We start from the raw sequence: 15,090 nt of genomic DNA, 5'->3' as shown, positions 1-15,090 counted from the left end.
TTACGTCCTTGTTCTGAATCCATTCCAGTGTTGCTTTGGCTGTGTGCTTGGGGTCATTATCCTGTTGGAATGTAAATCTTCGCTGCAGTCGAAGGTCTTTTGCACTCTGTAGCAGGTTATCCTCAAGGATTTGCCTGTATTTGGCTCCATTCATTGTTCCCTATATCCTTACAAGTCTCCCAGTCCTTGTTGCTGAAAATCATCCCCATAGCATGATGCTGCCACCACCATGCTTCACGGTAGGGATGGTGTGAGATGGGTGATGAGCTGTGCTCAGTTTCCGCCAGATGTAGCACCTTGCATTCAGGCGAAAGAGTTCAATTTTCATCTCATAAGATCACAGAATCTTTTGCCTCACGCTCTCAGACTCTTTCATGTGCCTTTTTGCAAACTCCAGGCATGCTGTCAGGTGCCTTTTTGTCAGGAGTGGCTTCCGTCTGACCACTCTCCCATAAAGCCTGGATTTGTGAAGTGTTGCAGAGACTGTTGTCCTTCCAGCAGGTTCTCCTATCTCAGCCAAGGAACTCTGTAGTTCTGTCAGAGTGGTCATTGGGTTATTGGTCATCTCCCTGACCAAGGTCCTTCTTGCCCGGTTACTCAGTTTGGTCAGACGGCCAGCTCTAGGAAGAGTCTGCATAGTTCCATGTTCTTTCCATTTCCTAATGATGGAGCTCACTGTGCTTTTGGGAACTTTCAACACTCTGGAAATTGTTTCATACCATTTCCCAGATCTATGCCTCCTCACAATTATATCTCGGAGTTCTATAGACAGTTCCTTGGACTTCATCGTGGAGTTTCTGCTCTGACATGCACCGTCAACTGTGGGACCTTGTATAGAAAGGTGTGTTTCTTTCTAAAGAATGTCCAATCCATTGAATTGGCCACAGGTGGACTCCAATCAAGTTGTCAATACATCTCAAGGATGATCACAGTAAATTGGATGCACCTGAGCTCAATTTGAAGTGTCTTAGCAAAGGGGTTGAACACTTGATGACATTTCAATGCAAGACATTTCAGCTTTTCATTTTCAATTAACTTGTAAAAAATTACCGAAAACATATTTGCACTTTGTCATTATGGGGTATTTTGTGGAAATCGGTGACAAAAAAAATTCAATTTAATCCATTTTACATCCAAGCTGAAGCACAACAAAATGTGAAAAAGTCAAGGGGCGTGAATACTTTCTGAAGGTGCTGTGCATTGCAGCTTTATCATTGTCCCACCTAATTGTGGCATTTTCCAAGGCCACTTCTAATAACAAAAGTAATCCCAACAACAATAACAATAGCATTATAACATTACTTTATTATTACAAAATAATAATAATATTGAGAATGATAATATTGATTTGGCCGAGGCTGAGCGAAGTGAGGTCGACGCCATTTATGCCTGATACGTGAAACACTGTGCAATCCATGCCTACAGAAAACAGACTTTTTGGAATGCTGGCCACATTTTCCATCCAACCATCATGTAACTTTGTTTAAAAAAAAAATTATTCATGGGTAGGTGCTCCGATGTTGAAAGTTTTGTGTCAATCGCTCAAACAGTTGCGGAGAAAAAATTTAAAAGAGGGTGGAAGAAAATTTTTAAAATAACTGAGGGCTTTGGCCAACATTCCACAACATGGTCAAGAATGGTCTTGGAGATCTGGTAGGTTTCCACCGAGTCTTTCTAGTATATGGAAACATCATTGTTTAAAATGCAAAAAACATGACAATATCAGCTGAAAGTGCTCCACACAGGTAGTGACACAATGTGAAGTTTAGGTTGTATTTACGTGCAAAGTTATAATTCACCTTTTGATTATTATTTAAAAAAATAACTTTCCACATTGATTTAAGGCTTACGGAGAAGCTTGGACATAAATCACATACAAGACAAAGAAGTTCGTCAACAACATATTTCTACAGGAATTTAGTACAGATAATAGACAAAGCATATATGGGATTGGCACTCGAATGCCCTGCATCGTAAGGCAGGGGTCTCGATGGGAATACCAACAGTCCAACCTTGAAAAGGATATAATGTATGCATTCACTTTATTTTTGTGCTTGTTTTGTGCAGTTTGTTCTGCCGCGTCACTTTCCTTCCCTGCATCATGCTTTAGCTTGTTGTGTAATCTTCATGCTTCCACTCTGAATTTTAGAGAATTACTCCCAAAAAAGGTACGTTTTGCATGGTGTCTGGATTCTTGGAAAGAGACAGCCATTTGGATTTATTGTCCTGTCCAATAGAAGTCCTTGTCCATGTCTGTGAGGGTTGTACCACTGTAACGCACATTTGCTCTTTACTTCTTTGGGTTCCTTCTTTGTCTTCTGTTTCATTCAGTCGATTCAAAATGATATTGATACAATAACTGAATTTTGTGATGCTGAAGTTTAATTTTGATTAGACACAAGAAAACACAAAGGAGTGATTAACCAGCTACAATTATCTGAGGTTCAGAAGCAAGGAAAAGCTGACATTTTTTTTTTGTCTGTTAACTCCTCTTTTTCTTCTCCTTATCCTATTGGAGGGTATGTAACACCGAGCATTAATTTGTGAAATGTCAGGTTATTGCTTCCCACGGCAGTTAGTATACCTCAATCAATGTCCTCTTGATTTTATCCATTGTCATATATAACAGACTTGCAAACTTAGATTTAAAAATAATTCAATCAGAAATATTTCCTGGTATGCATCATGTTGTAAAATCATACGTAATTATAATCTGAACCGACTCAATTTCCTGTTGGCGGCTCATCATTCATGAGGCCTCATGAGGTCACACTGCTCTTGCTAAAGTGTTAGTTCAATGGAAAAGTCATAACATCACATGATGCCATGTGTAATGTATCAGGCAGGGAAAGCAATTTGAGGGCACCAACAATATTTTATTGTGCTCCACACACAGAAAACTCAGAACCATTCATCAACCCAGCCTCCTCATGCCGCCTCGCGATGCCGCCATGTTGCCGCCTCGCGATGACCGAACTTCCGGTTGATCTCATACATGAATACATGACATCTCCCCCCTTCCATTGTGTGAAAATGCATTAAAGATGAACACAAGAGTAATGAAGACACTCGTAAATAATACAAAGATCATGAATATATGAGTAACGGCTACAAATCAAGGCGGATAGGCGCATTTGGAACTCTTGATGATCGTCGGGGTACAAAGCCAACAGACGCTGGTGGCGCTGCAACGGCGTTATTGGGGTCAGCCTCGGAGAGTGGTGCAGTACTATCTGCAGCGCCAACTCGCTCTTCACAGGTTCAGGGAGTGACGAGACATCATTTGTGAAGATGACAGGATCACAGGACAGATACCGGACATGATCAAGGTGTCTCCGGACGACTCGATTGTCCTCGAGTTTGATCTTGTAGGACAACGGTCCCTCGTTTTTGTGAACCCTCCCTGGGAGCCAAGCCTTTCCGTGACCAAAGTTTTTCACAAACACCGGGTCCCTGATGTTTATAAAGCGCTGTACTGCATGTTTGTCATGATGAAGTCTCTGTTTCCACTGATTTTGATGCACGACCGACGCCACGTCTGGTCTTAGACAATCCAGTCGTGTACGCAAACGTCGTTTCATCAGCAGCTCAGTTGGTGTCGCCCCCGTTGTGGTGTGGGGAGTGATGCGGTGAGTGAAAAGCAAACGTGATAGTCTGGTCTGAAGGCTTCCACCGTGTATCTTATTGAGACCAGACTTGACGAAACTCACAGAGCTTTTGGAGAGTCCATTTGAAGCTTGATGGTGTGGGCTCACAAACTTGTGAATTATACCGTTCAGGCGGGTGAATTCAGAGCTTGAGAAACAGGTTCCATTGTCAGTGACTATCATGCGTGGCAAAGCATGAGTGGCAAAGCACTGGCGCAGCCTCTCTCTCGTCGCGTGTCAGGTTGCTGTGTGTGTTACAAAGGCATCGATCCATTTAGTGTGAGCATCCGTAACAATAAGAATCATACGACCTTCGATGGGTCTAGCAAAGTCAAGATGAATCCTCTGCCATGGTTCAGTGGGCCATTCCCAGGGATGCAATGGCGCCTTTGCAGGGGCGTTTCGACTGCTTTGGCATGGATAACAATGTTTCCCACGCTGTTCTATGTCAGAGTCAAGGTGAGGCCACCAGACATAGTTCCGTGCCAGCGATTTCATTCCTTCAATGCCTGGATGACAATTGTGAAGCTGATACAAAATCTTTGTGCGCAAGTTTGGGGGAATGACCACTCGGCATCCCCACAGCAAGCAGCCATTCTCGATACTTAGTTCATTCTGCCTGGCCTTGAACGAATACAATTCAGGGTCAGCATCGTGTCGAAGGCCCCACCCTTGCCCAGTAGCATGAATGACCTTGGAAAGAAGTGGGTCACTCCTGGTGTAGGTCCATATCTGGTTGGCATCGATTTGGTTGTCATTCAGAAATTCCATCAGAGATATCACGCTGCCAGGTGCAGAGGGGGTTAAACACTGTGTCCGGAAGTTCCAGGCGACTCATGGCATCTGAATTTGAAATTGTGGAGCCAGGTCTGTGCGTAATGTCGTAATCATATGCCGAGAGTGAACGTGACCAACGTATGATCCGAGGCGGTAAGACCTCTGAGGGAGCTTTTGTTGGACCAAACAAACTAATCAGTGGTTTGTGATCCGTGTAATTCGTGAAATGTTGACCGAAGACGTAGTGGTGAAATTTCTTAACTCCGAATATAATGCCAAGTCCTTCTTTGTCCAGCTGACTGTAGTTCTTCTCAGCTGGGGACAGTTTACGAGATGCGAATGCGATTGGTCTCTCTGTGCTATCTGGCATGATGTGTGACAAAACAGCACCAACCCCGTACTGACTCGCGTCACACGACAGGACCATGTCTTTGTCTGGGTCGTAGTGAACTAGCACATTTGAAGACTGCAGCATGTCTTTCCACTTCTGGAAGGCTGATGACTAGAATGTCCCATTTCCAGCTGACGCCTTTTTTAACAGGCAATACAGTGGGCCAAGCATGATAGCAATGTTTGGGATATACCTGCTGTTTTGCTGCAGCATGCCAATGTAAGCCTTGAGTTCAGAAATGTTGGTCGGAGCTGGGGCGTCTTTGATTGCTCCGCTCTTCTCTTCAGTGGGATGTATGCCTTCGGCGTCGATACGATGGCCCAAATAGGTCACAGACGGAACCATGAACTCGCACTTGTCTCTCCGCAGGCGTAGTCCGGAGTCGGAAATAATGCGTAGCACATGTTTGAGGTTGTCATGATGATGAAACTCTGAGCGGCCAGTGACTAGGATGTCATCTTGGTAAACAACAACGTGTGGTTCAGCAGCGAACAGACTATCCATACAACGTTGGTAGATTCCTGGTGCCGATTTGACACAAAAACTCAGGCGGTTGTATCTGTAGAGCCCCCGATGCGTGTTGATAGTGAGATATTCTTTGGAATCCTCATCCAGAACGACTTGTCGATAGGCCGATCTCATGTCAAGCTTGGTGAATGACTGTCCCCCGCTCAGTTTTGCGTACAAGTCATCGATCCTTGCTATTGGATATTTGTCCAAGGTGGAACATTTGTTGATCGACATTTTGTAATCCACACAAAGTCATATTGATTTGTCTGCCTTCACAACAGGAACAACTGTGTTGTTGAGCAGCCCAATTTGAGTACTGAACTGACTCACTGATACCTAACTTTTCTAGTCTGGCTAATTCCACGTCAACCTTCTCTTGCAAGGCAAGAGGAACTGGGTGTGCTTTGCAGAAAATTGGCTTCACATCTTTCTCAACATTGAGCTTAGCAGTGAAACCCTTCCAATGTCCCGAGTTCATCCTTGAAGACGTCCGGGTATCTCGCGAGGAGGTGCTGTAGTATGTTTGGTGGCTTAGAAGCCTGCAGTCGGTGGATGTGTTCCCAATTGAGTTTGACAACATCGAGCCAGTTTCGTTCGAGAAGTGTGGGTCCATCCCCAGGGACGATCAAGAGCTGTAATTGGTGAGTGTTGTTGCCGTAGGTTTCTATGACATCACGCAACCCGTGGGCTTGTATTGACTCACCGCTGTATGTGGTGAGTCGGATCGGGGACCAACGGAGGCTGGGTTGTTCAGAATTCCCCCACAGGTTACGGAAAGCTGCTTCACTCATGAGTGAGATGGCAGCATCCGTGTCTACCTCCATTTCCACGGTCCGTCCGTCTATATCTACGATAACCAGTATAGGAGTAGACTCTCTGCCAGACTTTGTGTGGAAAAGGTCATATGACTTAACACTGTAGCTGTTAGCGCTGTTTCCATCAATCATGTCATCCTAGTTATACTCTGCTTCAAAGAGGTGGGTTTTGCATTCGGCTCTCCTTGCCCTCCATTCTCGAGACGAGCACGCAGAGGCAATATGACCCACCTTGTGGCAGTAGTTGCAAGTGGAATTCTTGAAACGGCACGAAGTGGGAGAATGCTCACCGTTGCAGCGGAAACAGCATTTACCATCACCAGTCACCAAGCATTTTCCAGGCGTTTTGGCATCGGATTTTCTGGTTGGATGTTGTTCAACGCGATTGACAGATGACAGCTCAGCTCCAGGCTGGTAAGCGATGGAGCGAGCAACATCCGCAGCATTTTTGTCTGCACACTCCATTGCGATAGCGATGTCCTTAGCACTGGAAAATGTCAGAGTCTGTTCAGCAAGTAGGCGCCGGCGAATTCGATCTTGTTCCACTCCCACTACGAGCAAGTCCTTTAGCATGTCGTCGAATGTAGCACCAAACTGGCAATGCTGGGCAAGGTGTTTCGGGTGAGCGATGAATGCCGAAATGGACTGTGTCGAGGTTTGGCGACACATATAAAAATTGAATCGACTCACAATGACTGAGGGTGTGGGTTCGCAGTGCTCCTTCATAGCTGCCACAAGCTTGGCATGTGTTCAATCCATTGTGGTCCTGGGGATGGTGAGATTGTTCAGAATAGTAAACGTCTCACTGCCGCATACCGACATCAGGATTGCTCTCTTCCTGGCATCATCCTCGATGCCGTTAGCTTGGTAGTAATACTGCAGACACTCAATGTTCGCCTCCCAGCTTGCTTCTTGCGGGTTGAACTCGTCAATACGGCCGAGGGACATGGTGATCGAGTAGCATATGCAGGGAAATATCGAGTTGGTCAGCCAACAGCTAACTTTAATAGCTCGGCTTACTTTCCATGCGCTCACCAGAATCCAATCCTCGTCGCCATGTAATGTATCAAGCAGGAAAAGCAGTTTGAGTGCACCAACAATCTTTTATTGTGCTCCACACACAGAAACCTCAGAACCATTCATGACTCATGAGCCCAGCCTCCTCGTGCCACCATGTTGCCGCCGCGCAATGACCGAACTTCCGGTTGATCTCATGCATGAATACATGACACCATGAAAATCTCGTACATAGACAATACAAGAGTAGAATGTCCTGTGCCTTATATGAGACTCGTATAAAAGCTAATCAAAAATGATGGGTTGGATTTATGTTATTTGAAATATTCAAGGACAGGGGAAGATGTGATGTTTCGTAGCACGAAAAAGCGTTATTTCAAAACACTACATGTACAACTGTTACCCTATTTTTCTTTATCTTCTGGGACGTTTCGTTTTGACACTACAGCTTTGTGAGCGTGCCAAAGTCTGAAGCCTCGGCCTAGTGTCAGGTATCTTATATCTTTATTTTTAGACATCTTACGGACATAAATTAACACTCGTTTTACTCTGCACGCATTGCACATCCGTGCCGCGAATTTCATCTCCCTACGCTTTATATTTATTGTTATTTTTATAAAACGATTTTATACACCGCCATTGAGGCTCGGTTTGCAAGTCACCGTCTACAATTCCAGTTGAAGAGATTTAATTACTCTCTTATGTAAAATGTTTTTGGAGTTTTTTTAATCCTCAAAAATTGACCGTCGTGAACACATTGTCGTGTTGAAAGATTGGCCTTTAAAATCCGACTCAAATCATCCTTATGAAGGGGGACAGACAAATGCACAGTGTTTTATATAGGTAGATGCCTCATACATAGACTTAAAACATGAGTAGGATATACTGTGCCTTATATTCGAATCAGTGGAATGTGCCTTAACATACTGTATAAAGAAGACACTGGTACTGCCAAAACGCTATATTGATATGTATAAATGTAGAACAAGGTCGATTAACCACAAAATTGAGCACATAGGTTTGTCGAATAAACTTTCCAAACACTATAGTGCTGTCCGTTAACATCCATCAATACAAACTTTTGGTGCTGACGTCAGTTATATAAATGGACACTGGTTTATCGCATGAAGAATCATCAAGATGCATGTTGGAGCACCTTCACTATGTTAGGCAAATTCTTACTGTGAAACAATTAATTTTGTGATTTCATATTTTGTTTGCACTCCATGACAATGGCAGGTTAAGTACCAGCACGTGCAACACTGAAGCTTTGTTTGAGGATTGAGAAATGACATTAGTTTCCTTTCATTCAGTTAGGATTCCTTTCATCCGCATCGTAGGTCCCACAGGACCATCGCATCACTATTGTTTACAGCTTTGATAACCGCAACTTCCTTCCCCTTGTGGGACCTTCTTGTTGCTCGAATGTCACGTGATGAATGAAGTTTGATTGAATTGGTAAAGGCAACGCATGGAATGAACTGTTATGCCCCTCAATTCTGCAATGAAAGAAAAACCAGGATGGGTCCAATTTGATTTTTTTTAAAAGTATGTTTGTGATCAATATTTAAAAGTTGGGGGAGACTTCCAAATAACTGAATAATTGAAAGGTGAAAATGTATATTCTTCTCATGTAGGTTTGTCAGATATATTGGAATTCTGTTTGCATTGTATCGTTTTCGAGAGTAATGGTAGAAGCCCACTGGCCAACATGTCGTATCATAAAGCACGTCTCTTGGGCTGCTTACATTTTTTTTTCTTCCATGCAAGACATGGCCTGCATACATTCGCAGGATTTACCACGATTTTTCCACTCGATGAACACTGATGCTGCTAATATCCATCCCCGGTGCCTTTACCCATTTGCCAAAGCTGTTTATCCATTGATTGAATTCGCAGACCTGTCATGTGAAACGGAATATTTCTGAATTTTATACGACACAACATTTTACATGACATGTCATATTGTAGAATGGACTGGCAGGATAGCCTAGACCCGGAGGCATGCAAACTCACCTCTACTATCTAGCCTGGGTTAAAATCTTGGCTCAGTTATCAACTGTCACAGGCAGGGTAATACATCAATGTGTGTGTCGTCCGTCACATGGATGTAAAACTGGGCGTCCCATCTGCCACCATTAGTTGGTGGATGTTAGAGATCGCACAGTGTCCTTCACAAATAATTGGCGAGTTATCGCTGGTACCCAAGCCAAATTGTAAATTCCTTCCCTAACCAACAGGGGGCATGGGCACTGGATCAGCGGCATTGCCACACCTCTGCAAAAACTGGGCATGATGAAATGTGTAATGGATCATGTCGAGATCACCAAGTGTGGGTGAAGTTGTGCTTCGGTGATGGAAAGTGTAACCAGAACAAATATTCACTCACACAAACGCCGAATTACGATGGGGCCTGGGATGCCTTGTCAAAGCCAGGTAGTCTTCCCTAGTTAGGTTGGTCATCCTTCATGCAATAGGTCACTCAGATGGTTTTGGCAGCAATATTATCCACCAAATATAAAGCTGATATCGACGGAGTTCATAAAAGCTGATCTCGTCATGGTGTTGATGAGCCATGATCCAAGTTGGCACTGGTGTCGATTAATAATGATACAATGTAATGCTGGTATCTGTAATTGTGGAATCAATTTGGTGCTGACTTCCATTGGTAATGATTCAAGATGGCAATTAAAATTCCTGGACATTGGGGTCTCAATTCACTCAGCAATTAAAGAGAAAATTGTGTCGAGCTGCGAATCGCTGACTCGATGAATCACTGTGAGTGCACGAATATGGGATTATAGTGAGAATCCTAAAACTAGGCTGCTGTGCATAACATGGGAAAACTCACCCGTCAACTTTACATGACAACCATCCAACACTAGAGTCCCTTTATAGAGAGAGTAGCGACAACTAACGATTTGACGCCATTTTGAGTCCATTCAGTGCGGTGCGCGTGCAGAGCCGCCGTATGGCACTCGTGCATTGAACCGTGTATTCCATGATGTTCTCTATGTATGAGAGATGGGATTGGTCTTTTCCATGTTGATAATGGACAAATTATGTAAAGATGACAAAATAGAAGATTTATGACAACTAAGAGCCATATGATAGAGAAGAAATTCACAGAGCTGTTTGTGATTTAACAGTCACAGACATTTAGAATCATGACAAAGAAGGAATGAACTTGACAAGTCCATGTGCTGCTTATTTCAGCCTCATTTTAATTTCAGGGAGGCGAGAGCGAGACTCGAACTATCACCTCCCTGTTTATACATGTACAATGTACAATACAATGTTCAGAGTTATCTTTGTATTTCTGCAGTTGTTTGACCTTGTTTATCGTTTGTGGGTATATATTTGTGTTTGTCTCATTTCATATTTAAATTATGAATCAAAACTTTGCTGCATGTTGCCGATCATATATTAATCCCACCAAAATAGAGTAGCCCACCCCTCATTCCCTGTTTCCCTCATGTTTCCCTCATATTTTCCTCATTCCCTGAAGGTAAAAGCCAGTCCCGACCATTCTACACTCAGAAGTTAGATGGGCTCCGTTCTATGCTTCTATGGGGTGTCGACCTGTTTCGTATCCTAAGATCTGGCAGTCTACACCCACACCAATAGATTTTAAATCTTTGGTATAACCTACTCTTAAAAGTTAGGGTTAGGGTTAGATTTAGGTTTAGGGTCAGGTTTAGGGTGAGGGTTAGGGTCAGAATTAGGGTTAGTGTTGACCCTAACCCTGCCTTTGAAGAGTGGGCCGTGTTAGCCCGTTCTCCTTTCATTCGTCTTTGTTTTGACTTGAGTTTTACTTTGACTTTGAGTCTGAGTCTGACTTTGGAGACATGATCTCGACCCTATATTAATTGATCTCGCTCGAAGACTCAAACTCAAACTTAATTTTAAATAAAGATGCCTTCCCCTTCAAGTGCTAATTAATCCACGAGCAATGGATAACAAGCCTGGAAAGCCAAAGCAAAGGCCAGTCTCACTCGCAGCACACAAATATACGCATATGGGACCATTACCACCATCACACTGACCTGGCAGAGAACTTACCAAGAAGTTGCTTTCCATCCAACACGACTGACTCTGTTCTCCCAGATTTTCCATCTTTTAGCATCTGATGGAAATCTATACATCTTGAATCCCTTCTCCGTTCTATTTGTGCACCCAAAGGTGCAACAACCTGTCATTTTGTGGTAAAATCGATGTAAAACACGAATGAGAACGCTGCGTACAGCGGGAACGTTAAAACGCTGACCGATATGCGTCCGATCCTGTCCGCGATGGACTCAAAATGGCTCCACGCAATCACGTGACTAGATTTTTCCGGACCCTCTATGTCGCTACTCTCTCTATAAAGGGACTCTATCCATCACAATGTCTCGCTCGTGAGAAGAAGAAGAAAAAGAAGAAACATTTATAGGATCTCCTGCTGATTGGTCAATCGTGGTCCCATGAAGTCCCTGCCAGAACCTGAATGATTGCATCAATGGGCATGTGTAATGAGAAATGAGGAGTCACAACAAACTGATGCTGCTGCGTCCAAATGAACAAACGAATGAACATGTTGAATAATGGCTCACAATGGCCAATGCTATATCTCTCCTGGAATGAAATTTTTTTCACATGGCAAATCGGATTTAACTTGAACAGTGTTTGCCAATCTTTACAAAGGTGATTTTGTCGTTTCTTTCGATTTGAATACATCCAATCATAGAAACATGCACTCAAAGAAAATCTCATTACCATACCCAGTTCCATCTTTTGTGCTCGTTTCCTTCCTTTCAGTCCTCTCTGATGCAATACACTTGATTCGAGAAACAAATCTATGAACGATCTTCGTACCATCGTACCACTCTGTTTGAACCGCATTGCATGACGGTCTCAACAACAATAAAGATGGGCCGAAGGCATGGAAATTTTACCAATACAATCTCACATCATCCTTTTGTGCATTTGACTAGATGTAATTACCTCCACCACTGAAGGTGAAGGAGGTTATGTTTTCACCCCTTTCTGTCTTTGGTTGTTCGTCTGTCTGTCTGTGTGCAGGATATCTCCAAAAAAATTTGGATGGATGCGCACGAAACTTTGTGGACAGATTGGGTGTGACGCAAAGACTAAATTATTGGATTTTGGTGAAGATCTGAATCCGGATCTGGACACGAGAGTTATTTAATTTTCAAAGTGATTCTTCACCATCGAGAGATAGGGCCATAAACGATATAGTTCTGTATAGCACGATATCTCAAACATGTATTGGGCCCGATATGTTCTCGTGGATCAGGCATTGCGTGGCGGAGGTATGCGCTCTACCGAGTGCCCTTCTAGTTTTATATGGTCTGCACATATTCATCATTCCTTATGCTTTTTTACCATCTTTAATGTAGATGCACAATAATTCATTTTGACATTTAAATATTTAACCATACTAAAGATGTGTGAAACAGAAGACTAAGAATGTGTATATCCAGTACAAAGTGCAACTTCAGCGATGAATCATTTTGAACATTTGTATTTTTTTAACCGTTCAATTACTCAATGTTTCTTTCTATGACATGAACACATTTTAAGTGCTTTTAAACAAGGATTATATCTTGCTGAAAGTGAAATGATGAATGGAATCATCTCGCACTTTCATGCAGGAACAGTCGTTAGTCATTTAATGTCACGAGGAAAGAAAATTAGCATTTTAAAAATTTAGTCTTTTGTTGCATAACAGAGGCCGAGCAGGATAGCTCAGAGGTATACACACTCGATTTTGAGCCGAATCTCAATCCAGCTGAAAACAGCGGGGTTTTTTTTCGCATGTTAGCCGTTCCTTGGAAGGATGTTAGCCAGAAGACTCTTTGCCATCACTGGTCGTTGGTGGATGTTAAAGATCCCAGGAATCGGGTATTGGTGACATTGTGCTCTGCATTTTGGAAATGATGAAACAGTAAGTCATCAAAAGTTACACTTCTGCCATCTTACGTGCTTTCCCGCCATCCGACGAATGGACCAAGGTTGTTAATATCGGACCTACGGCTTGTCGTGGAGTAGCCACACACCCATCTCGCACACATGGACATACAGACGAATACACAAGACACAACACAGAACTGTTAGACAAGACAAACACAGGCACTGATATTGGGGCAAGTGGCATCACTTGGGTACCGACGATGCCACAACAATGGTTCCACGTTTCTCAGCACATTCAGCAGGGCATTTCCTAAGGAGGAATTTCTTCCTCCCCAAGGATTCCAACATATGGGAGTTGTCCGGCATCCGTGCTCTATCTTTTTCAATGCTTAACATCAAGCAAGGAAACAGCATGTATTAACATTTTTGAAGTGTTTGGTATGACTCGGCCGGGATTTCAACCACCGACCACCGAGACTCAGAGTAGATGCCCTTACTAACAATTACACCACCGACTCTGGTGTTTTGTGTTCTTGGTTTCGAGTTTGTCCAGCACTCAAGATAGGTGCAAGTACAGTATTTATTTTCAATGAAAATTGAAAAGATGCTAAATTATAAACATACCAAATACATCGGTCTCCAGTTTCACCTGTTTTTGACACCATGTTTGAAGGTAACTTGTTTAATCGTTTGGTGATACACAAAGACCAAAAAATAAAATCTTTGTAGTGTGATGATGATAACACAAGACAGAAACAGCCACAATAAACATGAACATCTGGCTACCTTAAGCTCTCTGTCACAGGGGATAATTTTCTGCTCTTCAGTTGTGCAAGATATCAGCTGCTGCTGGTTGCACTGAAGCCCAGCACTGAAGGAATTATGCTTTTCAGATTAATGATCATCATCAATTTCAGGACATTGTACATTTCACCTATGGTTGGTACATCATCATGTAATGTTTTTACATTGTTATTTTGGTGTTTAAGCAACTCACTTTTAAAGTGCATATACAGTACCAGTCAAAAGTTTGGACACACCAACTCATTCAAGGGTTTTTATTTATTTTTTACTATTTTCTACATTGTACAATAATAGTGAAGACATCAAAACTATGAAATATCATATGGAATGATGAAGTAACCAAAAAAGTGTTAAACAAATTAAATTATATTTTATATTTTGGATTCTTCAAAGTAGTCACCCTTTGTCTTGATAACAGCTATGCACACTCTTGGCATTCTCTCAACCAGCTTCATGCGATAGTCAACTGGAATGCTTTTCCATCAACAGGTGTGCCTTATTAAAAGTTAATTCGTGGAATTTCTTTCCTTCTTAATGTGTTTGAGCCAATCAGTTGTGTTGTGACAAGGTAGGGTTGGTATACAGTAAATAGCCCTATTTGGTAAAAGACCATTATTTTGTCTGTACTGTAGTTGTCCATACTAGTACATACCCATATGTGCATGGCCGGACGTGCAAAAAAAAACAACTTTCAAACCACCAGCCAGAAACAACTACACAGGCCGTTCCTTCGCCCTCGCGTGCCCATGCGTGCGTGGCCGTACGTGAGCGCCCATACGTGCGTGGCCCTACGTGCAAACCAAAAATAAAAATAAAAAAACCTTTCAAACCGCGAGCTAGAAACAACCACACAGGCCGTTCCTTCACTCTCGTGTGCCCGTACGTGCAACCCCCCCCAAAAACTTAAAAGACCATTATTTTGTCTGTACTGTAGTTGTCCATACTAGTACGTACCCATATGTGCGTGGCCGGACGTGCAAAAAAAAAAAACAACTTTCAAACCACCAGCCAGAAACAACTACACAGGCCGTTCCTTCGCCCTCGCGTGCCCATGCGTGCGTGGCCGTACGTGAGCGCCCATACGTGCGTGGCCCTACGTGCAAACCAAAAATAAAAATAAAAAAACCTTTCAAACCGCGAGCTAGAAACAACCACACAGGCCGTTCCTTCACTCTCGTGTGCCCGTACGTGCAACCCCCCCCCCCCCCCCAAAACT

At 43.0% G+C, this 15,090-nt stretch overlaps 2 protein-coding genes across 2 annotated transcripts in view; one reads left to right on the top strand and one right to left on the bottom strand.

Moving 5' to 3' along the window:
- Positions 1 to 15,090, top strand: part of LOC147025300 (uncharacterized) — a 91,740-nt gene that overhangs the window by 33,075 nt on the left and 43,575 nt on the right. The gene's annotated exons all lie outside the window — the stretch shown is intronic.
- Positions 3,039 to 3,830, bottom strand: LOC147025301 (uncharacterized). The gene has a single exon (XM_085886947.1). It carries the CDS (start codon positions 3,828 to 3,830, stop codon positions 3,039 to 3,041), a length of 792 nt encoding a protein of 263 aa, XP_085743073.1.

The sequence above is a fragment of the Eptatretus burgeri genome, chromosome 6 (assembly GCF_056783735.1).
Source record: "Eptatretus burgeri isolate ZD-2024b chromosome 6, Ebu_testis_v1, whole genome shotgun sequence".
NCBI lineage: Eukaryota > Metazoa > Chordata > Myxini > Myxiniformes > Myxinidae > Eptatretus > Eptatretus burgeri.
The sequence above is the reverse complement of the archived record's forward strand: the minus strand, read 5'-3'. Positions and strand labels throughout refer to the sequence as shown.

Excerpts from the sequence above, each read along its gene's own strand:
- LOC147025301 (XM_085886947.1), bottom strand. The coding sequence starts at position 3,830 with ATGATAGTCACTGACAATGGAACCTGTTTCTCAAGCTCTGAATTCACC.